The 9,454-nt window shown below is 40.2% G+C and overlaps 1 protein-coding gene across 1 annotated transcript in view; it reads right to left on the minus strand.

Moving 5' to 3' along the window:
• The window catches only part of LOC310955913 (retinoic acid receptor beta-like), a gene marked incomplete at both ends in the record, with an annotated part of 104,129 nt that extends 95,414 nt beyond the window's left edge, over positions 1–8,715 (minus strand). Inside the window, one exon of the mRNA XM_083925994.1 lies at positions 8,559–8,715. Coding sequence (XP_083782120.1) covers positions 8,559–8,715 — 157 coding nt within the window. The remainder of the gene's footprint in view (positions 1–8,558) is intronic.
• Positions 8,716–9,454: the final 739 nt, after the last annotated feature.

Genomic DNA, 9,454 nt, shown 5'->3' on the forward strand with positions numbered 1-9,454 from the left:
CAGTCTGTGGATCCAGCCCCTCACCTCCGCCTCCTTTTCTTCCTCCTCTGCTCAGCTGACGCTCCCTCCAGTCTGAGTGTTTTTCCTCCAGGTTCTCTCTGCAGGAGCGCTGAGTGCATAGCTCACATACAGCAGGCCCAGTCAGAGGAAATGGTCAAAGTTCACCCAAAGTACACCAAATTAGAAGCAGCTTTGCTCCGGCTTCCAAGCGTTTTACAGAGGGGGATATTTGGAAGAGCTTTAAACACTCAAGGAAAAGAAAATAACAATGAGGAACGGTCATTCGGCCTGGTGTCTGGTGGGGAAATGGAAGAGAATAGAGGTGTGGAGAGGTGAGGATCTGCTTTTCATCAGGGCTTCTAAATCTATTCGACAGAAAAAAAAACACCTCCCAACTCTGACTTGATTTCTGGATTATGTACTGACAAGGTATTGTTAGGTGACCAGAGATTCCCAGGCTGTCAACCCCCTCCTCCGTGACCTCACAGCGACCCCTGAGTGACTGCAGCATTTAGGTTAAACTACGCGTCGACGGGAAGAAGCAGCAGGTGCAGGCCAGTTCAAAGCTTTCATAAAAACAGTGAGAAACTGAGACAGCCACAAAAGCCGACGAGGAGGGAGAGAGAGGAGGAAAGAAGTAAGGTTGTTGAAACGTGAGACGTTTCTTTTGAATCCACAGGAATTTGCGGCCGCTATCATTTTATTTCCCCTCAACCAGCACTTTTACACACAACTGAAGTCTGGTGTCAGCTCTGTTAGAAAACAGGCAAAAAGAAGTGAAGCTGGGAGCTCTGGGATAGGTGTGGCAAACAAGGGTAAAATTCAACACTTCCATTGATTTAGCTGAAGCACACAGACAAGGACAAACAAAAAAGTTATTTTCAGCTGCAGAAATCTATTGCTATTTACACTTTTACACTATTACACTTATACTTTTGCTTTTTGGGGCTGTTATTTTCAGATTTAAGTGAATATAGATGGCATTCACAATCAAAATTCTATCTTTTTATGCTAAAACATCAGACCACACTCGATCTCTTCATCTTTGTAAGGGCACGAACGGCCACTTCAACTAATTCAATCTTTTGAGTCTGAGGTCTATTTTACAATTTGAGGGGCGAGCAAAAATCCCTTTTTTTTCTTTACACCTCACAAATCCCGTTAAACATTCTACATTAATGTTAAGGGGAGACACTACAGGTGGTCACATTTTTAACTAATACATATCACCATGAAACTTCCACAGTTTATTACTGACATTAAAGGTTGAATATGTAGAATCTTTATTAAAGCTATTTATAAATAAAAAAATACACCCTCAGGGTGTTTTGAGGGGTACAGAATCAAATTGCTTTTCCACAAAAAAATACATTTAGTCTGAATTATCTTTTATTTTTTTAATTGACAGGTTTGACAATGACTTTCCATCCCATTCTGTTTCCTTTGTAGCAGCCAATAGCCTTGGGTGTTGCTGGTTGCCAGGGTTGTTTGTTGTTGCTACAGAAACTAGAATAATTTAGAGTTGAAAGCTAGCTAATGGTTACACAGTTAAAGACTGGCTAACGTTAAATACTGTTGTCAAATTAACTGATTAGTCAATTGAGTGATTCCCCTTTATGATTCATCACTGACATGGAGCAGGCTGATTTCTGACACACTCTGCAACAAACCTGGCATCCCGACTGCTGGAATTCTTTTTTGTTGTTGCAACTATGATCTTGAGACACTGGATGGCGGAGTTCTGATCATTCTCCATAGTCAACCTTTAATATTATTATTGTTTTGTATTTCAAGTTTTCTGATTTTTTTTGTTTAAACATACAAATGAGGCATTATCTTAGTAAAATGTCTTAATGTCCAGAACAGAAATGTGGATAAAGCAATGTTCAAAATTCCTTCATTTTGTTGACATATATTTTATATTATATATTTATATATATATTTATCACTCCATAAATCCCAACAGCCTTAAAAATACAGTATTCTCGATGTTTTAGGAATAAAATGTTGTATAAATCAGATGAATGATATGAATAATATCAGAACGAGCCCTTCTGTATGTATCTGGAATGAAACTGGACAGTTTGGCGTATGTAAGTGCTGCTGAAGAGGAGATTGCGAGAATAGAAATCTGTTTGGAATGTAAAATTCATATATTTTGCAACACTACGGGGGATTGAGTAAAATCATTCATTGTAGTTTTCTGAAATGTTATGTTTAAATATGCAAATGAGGCATTATCTAAAGGTAACTTTTGGCTGATTTAGGACTGATGTACAGACACAGATACACACTGTAGTAGGTTAGACACATACATGTGTAATTTGGATCTTTTCTCTCCACCAGTCTGAAAGAAGTCGTGTTAAGGAAGGAAAAAAGCCCAAAATCACAAAATTGATCAGTGTCTGAGGTGTCTGCCCTTGAGTTAAATGTGCAAAAAATGAGTCCAAAACAACTGAAGTTTGTCCTCAACAGACCAAAATAAAGCCTACATGTTGCAGTATCCCCACAGTTACGTTCACGATAAAGTTGTAATAATGAAATTCCCCTTTTAAAAACAGATGTAAAATATATGTTTTGGTTAATGCATGTAAACGAGTGTGTGTTCAGATGTTTGTGGCAGTTTCTAAGGCTGTCACTATAATCCTGCTGTTTCTAAAAAAGACTTTAAAAAAGGTTTGGGTTGTTATGAGCAACAAGCAATTCATAATTCATATGCAAATGAGCTGGTTTGAAGCTGCTTTTCAGACAGTTAATAACAGGACAAACTGTGAAGAACACATAAATAAATCGTCTACAAAATCGATAATGAAGGTTTGAGTGAATTAATAAAAATGTTCAAAGAGGATCGAGCATGATGCCTCGCACCTCAGCGACTTGATCCTTTCACTGAATAGCCTTTCCTTTAATAATCCATAATAGGAAACAACCAAAGTCACAATGTATCATTATGAAACAGTTGGTTTACAAAGCGCTGAATGTGTTTTCATCATGACTCATCACAGCTCTCAGCCGCTCTGGGTCACTTGCTTTCGGCCTTTCTGCCTTTAATCATCACTTTACTATCAACTGTTTTCTTTTTAGCTTGCCTCTAGTTTATTTCATATTATCGTCCTTATGCCCTTTAATGTTTCATATGATGCACTTTGAATTCCTTTGTTGTAGAAAGGTTCTATACAATGAACTAACCTTGCATTCACACACACACACACACACACACACACACACACACACACACACACACACACACACACACACACACACACACACACACACACACACACACACACACACAAATGAAGTGTTCACTTTTAACGAGGGTTGAAAAGCCTCTGAAACCGCAAATAAAGCATCTTGAGAAAGTCAAGTTCTCGGTTGGAACCAGATTCAAAAATATATTTAGGTAGCTTTTTAAAGGCTACAAAAAAAACAGATTAACATACACTGTAAAAACATGAACTGTAATAGCCGGTAAAGCAAAGTTTCCAGACTTATACCGTAATTACAGTATGTGTGCATTTGTTTACAATAATATACTGTAAAAACATGAACTGTAAAAAACAGTACAACGACTGGCAGCAAGGTTTACAGTAAATAACCATATTAAATGACAGTATTCTTATGTAATTCAATGTGTGCTCTGTTTTTTAGTTTATTACATGTAATTCTGTGATACTGTGGTTATTTACTGTAATTCCACTGTATCCGTCTTTGCTGCCAGTCGTTTTACCCTTTTTAACAGATTTTTTTTTACAGTGAAAGGGGCTTTTGTTCTGTAGCTGTGGTCGAGTATTTGTGATACTGCTGAAGGCCGATGTGGCTGCAGATACACAGTACGGGTGTAACCCTGGTGGGACTCTAACACGGTCCTAATCATGTCGATTAAGCATGCGTGGCATCAGAGAGCTCTCCTTACATTTCTCTGTTGAACATCACTTTTTATTTCCCCCCATCCGCCTTTCATTTCACACGCCCACTAAATTAGCTTGGTGTGCAAGCTGTGCTAATGGCTTTTCATGTCCATATCAGGGGCGCTTAAGCCTTGAAGACAAAAAGGCTCCAATTATCCCATAACACACATCAGCTGTACAATACATATCAGGCTGAATTATCACACTCTGTCTTTTTGAGTTAAAACAGCAGCAGTATTTTTTGGGCCATCACCTTTCCACTGATTTGTCTGATGGTGTTTTGATGAGATAAAATGACTTGATGCTTTTAAGGTGAAATTCTTCGCACAGCGTGGGTATCATGTGCAGCAATCCCTCCGCCGCAAAGCCCGTTTTATCTGTGCAAAGCAGGTCCTTGATCATTCTTAATTAACATCTAAACTGGAAGAGGAAGTGCATTAATGGCTGGCTCGTTGTCAATGCGGCTAATTAACACCCAGGAGGTTTCCATTATCCTGAACAAATAAATTAATATACCAACATTTCAATGACCCTGAGAGAGGCTTTCTCAAATCAAAGTCTTATTTAAACAGCGCCTTCTTCAAACAGGAAGAGGGCAGGAGTGTCCTGTGACAGCTCTGGAGGCTCTACGGGCCGAGGACAACTAGGTGCAACAACTTGAGATAAGATTTTTTTTAAATCATGAGAATCTTCTTTGTCCTACCTCAGTGTGAACGTGTGTGTTGAAGGCTGCTGATTATCTAACTGCATGACCAGTCCAAACATGTTGGTGTGGTGCTGTGTATTAATTTTATGTTGGATACAAAACCTGATGTTACACGTCCTGATACAGGCTTTAGTTTGATTCTGTGGTGACTACAGGCAGTTCATTAACAAAGAGAACGTGCTCAGCAGTGCCTTCATGTTTTTCAGGGTTCAGATGTTTGTTCAGTTACAGGCACTAATCCTCAAAAGGGAGTCGGTTTTTCACCACCATGAGGCATCTTTTTCATATGTCCCCTTCATGAAATGGATGGCAATAACAAAAATATTTCATACAGGAAAAAGTGCGGAAATGTATCAACATATTAACTCACCTATTATAGGTAAAAAAGTGCAGAATAAAACCACTCATGTAATGTTACAAATGCCCTGATATCTGCATTATGAATATTAAAAATATGTCTTCATAAAAAACTGGGTGATTTTAAATACTAAAGATGTCAAAGACAGACACCCTTTTAAAAGTACCTTAACTACAGGTTATATGATGACACAGTGTAGGCCATCACATTCATTAAGGGAATTTGCACAAAAATAATAAAGCAAAATGAGTAAAGTGATGAGTATAGTACATTTTTTCCGTGTTAATATGTAACAAAGTATGCAGTTATAAAGTGTTTTAACTCTTATGCTTTTAGAGACATATACAAAAATGAATTTGTACTAATGCATCTCCTTTTAAGATGTTCAAACTAGACACTTCCTCAGCTTTCAGACGGTCAAAAGTGCGGGGGTCCAATACTGCCTTCTCCCCCCCTATTAACAATGACACGCTGGGCCGTAGCTCTCACTGAGGAGCTCCTTGTCCCCCTTATTCTCATTCCATCCTGCTATTGTAAATGCACACGTGGTGGTTACAGCGTTAGTGTGTTGGGCTGTGTCTTTGTTTAGACCACCAAATAAGTGAAAGGATTTCATTCTCTGACTGTGTGGAGGATGAGTGCATCTGGACCTTGAAGTAAACACACACACAAATAAAGAAGAAAATCAAAATAACGCAGAGACCTTCAGTTTGGTGTCGGGCTGAATTTTAGTTTGAAAGGACTTGGTGTGGACTTAAGAAGCTACTGCAGTGAGGAGCCAGAGGTCATTTTAGCAACGTACCCACACTCTAAGAAGCATTAAGAAGTCTGTTTGAGGAGTAAAAAAACAACAAGTGAAGTTGATGCTTAACGGACCAAAATGAAGCCCAAATATTACACTACTTTATATTATATTTACTCTAATAACATGATTATGTTTTTAAAAATAAATGTAAGCTTTATTCCTTTAAGGGATTTAACGGAACCTCGTCGGCAGGTTCTTGTATAGGTGATTCATTTCTAAGGGAATTAAAAATGGTTATGGACATCATGAGCAATAAGGGGTTCATAATACACATGAATATGAACTCACTTTGACCATGTGCTCCTCCCAAGATTAATGACAGGACGAACTCTCAACATATTGAAATAAATTAAATAATCTACAATTCATGAGGAATTTCAAATGACAGAAAATATAATTCAGCACTTAATGGAACCGTTGAATACTAAATATTCATATAACGAGAAAAAAAATAAAGAATGTGTGACAGGTGCTTAGGAGAACCCAGTAACCTTAAACTCACAGAGCCTCTGACTACATGTGAGATCAAATAATACAATGATACATAACTAGGTGGGAAAAATGAAGTAAGTACTTCAACTGCAAAGGTGAAATCTCATTTTCTCCAGTTTGAAAATGATTTTTTTTTTAGTTAGTTAGAGTTAAAGAAATAACTTTCCATCGCCTTATATTATTTTTAAGCAGAAGCATTATCAACAAGTTAAGCCTTACAATAAACAAAGAAATGACCGCTCACAACGGTTTTTTTGTTATTGGTCTAAAAAGCTAAGATGATTAGAAAATGCTATACAATTCATCTTAATTCATCATGAATCATTTTGAAAGCAAAAATACCATAAATGTGTTGGTTCCAGCTCCCTTTATGCAATTTTCCAGCTTTCTTTGTCCTGTGAAATATGAATTTTATTTGATACATCTGTGTTGGACGGCTGATTGGACAAAAGTCATTTAAAGATGCCACCTTGTGATGTGCATGTTTCTCTATTTTCTGACATTTTAGAGAGAAAATGAATGGTGAAAATCATCAGTTGCAGTTTTCAGTCATATCTCAAATTCTGCACTTTCCCTCCACTGATGAGAGCCTCTTTTGACTGAGTGCCCTTGAGCAAACACTTCCTAGGGAATGACAGCTGGAGACTGGTCATTATCAAATGAGGATAAATCATGGAGCAGCAGCAGCAGCAGCAGGGTGACAGTGAAAAACAAACACTGACAAGTGCCTCATGAGCGAAGTCAGTGGATGAAGGTGATGATGGACAAATGCACATAACGACACCTTCAATGTTTGTTCTTACATCGTGTCTGAAAGTTGATTTTGATTGATTTAATTGTATTATTGTGTCGTGCATATTAAATATGCCCAGCTTACAAGGGCTTACAAGACACCATTATTAAACAAAGAGGGACCAGAAACCAAAAGTAGATGCTTAACAATTCTAATACTAACAAAATAAACCATCCGGACGCTTCTTCCAGGCTTTTGCAAAAAAAGAGGCAAACTCATAAACAATACAAGTGAACAACCGTTCCATCCTGTCATCATTAGTGCTCCAGAACATTCCAGGATTTCATTGAAAGAAAGGAATTCTCAGCTCATCATCGAAGGGACAGTATGAAAATAAAATGAGATTCATTCTCTGCCTCTCCTAAGTCCCACAGTCTGTGTTCCTCTGGGATGTTTTTAAATCAGCCAACTTCCAGGGCCAGAGGAAGGGGTCCTGTTCTTAACCCAGCAAACAAACATCTCTGATTTCTCATTAAATTTGCTTTTACATACGATTAAGTACCATAGTGATGCTTAATCTGAATATATGTCCGCAATTTCGGTTTTGACAATATGCCATTTAGCCACTTTTCTTCAAATCCAAAAAGAAATTTCTTTTTGATTGTGTTTACACTTCATCGTCAATTATTTCTATAAATATAAAGCTGTCACCACCAGCCTGCCTTTCTTTTCTGCTGTTTAAATAATGATTTCATCCTCGTGCGATTCGAAACCTGACTGGATATTTCTGTCTGAGAATATCCCTGGAATGCAGCTGCCTTTGAGGCACCCACTTAGTCGCCAGGACAAAAACTAGGAGCAGTCCATCGATCAGCCTCGGCCGATTCAAAACGCGAGGGCTTGACATGCAGCTCCGCTAATCTTGTTGAAAAGTCCGCGGGGTCATTTATCTAAATCAGTGTCACGGAGCGCAGGTCGCGGCTCGCCAGGCCGCCCCTCCTGTCATGTCTGGCCGGGAAAGGAGGTGTGGAAACGCCGCCTGTGTTTACTCTACCCATTCCTCCAGCCTGCTGCTCTCTGAACTCGACTGATCTGAGACAAGCCATACATCAGCAGGTCCCGGGCTGCTTCCACTGCTCACAATTTATGACGACGCACGGCAGGAGTGAAATATGACGTTTGGGAGAAAGTTGGGGAGAGTTTATCCTCCCGAGTCCAACATCAACTGCAAACTTTTATTTCATGTCACAGAGCTGCTCCTAACATATGTCCCCCTGTGTTTATTATTCCTCCTGGTATTTTTAAGGAGCGCCTGTGATGCGTTCACGCGTCCTAAGTTTTCCTACAACTCCTAAAGGAGGGTTCCCCAATTTATCTGCATTATCTGATCCCCAGCTACGGTAACGATCACACCTGGAGGCCCTTTATGGAAACTTGTGGGTGACAGACTCAGCCTGCACCGGCCCGTCATCACTCCACGGCTTTAAGTGAGCCAATAACTACAAGAGCAGCAACAATAATAACAATGAGAGATGATGAGAAGTTGGACCTACAGTGTGCGCTCCGGCGGTGCTGCCACTCTCGGTGCGCCAGTCCGCTGATGCAGGCTTTCAGAGCCTTCTCCTGCAGCATGCACGAGGACGGGCTGGACGTGTAGAAATCCAGCATCTGCCCGGGACTCACGGCCAGCACGTCCATGCAGTCGAACATGATGACGGCGCGTCGTTCAACTAGTCTTGTGCGTTATGGATAAATATCACCGGCATAAGCGCACACAACTCCATCAAACACTGTTGTTTCCCCCCTCCCTCCTCCTCCTCCACCTCCTCCTCCTCCTCCTCTTCTTCTTTTTCTTCTTCTTCTTGGAAAGGCGGATTTCGCTCCTCTTGTTCTTCTCCGTCCCGCACCGGAATCATGAATTATTTGGGACCAAAACGCTCCGCGGCTCCTTCTAAAAGCTCATTTGCCATTTTCTTGCACCGTGTCCTGTCAGCGCGCTGCCGCGGACGTGTGGCCGGGACTCCTCCATGATAATAAGAATGACAATTATAATAATAACAATAATAACAATAATAATAATAACAACAATAATAATACTAATAACAGAATCCCGACGTGTTTTCATTGACTCGCCCGTCCCGGCTCGCAGCAGCGGTGAAGCCCGTCCGAACTGGAGGATCTTTCTGTTTCTATTATCAAAAATAACACGGCGGGCGCTTAAAAGCACGCGTTCTCCTCTCCGATGACGAATGGGTTATCCGTCCCCCCGCGCAGCTCATTTCCAACTAGTTTTTGCCACAGAGAATGAAAGATTGAATTGCCTAATATATGCGAGTGAACTTTGTATGAACCCTTCCGAGGCTGCTGACCTTCAAATGACCCAGGCAGGCTGACATCACTGCAGCTCCGCAGCGCGGAACAAGGCGGAGAGAAGAAGCGCAGGCGGACA

Source organism: Echiichthys vipera, assembly GCF_963691815.1.
Source record: "Echiichthys vipera genome assembly, chromosome: 13".
Taxonomy (NCBI): domain Eukaryota; kingdom Metazoa; phylum Chordata; class Actinopteri; order Perciformes; family Trachinidae; genus Echiichthys; species Echiichthys vipera.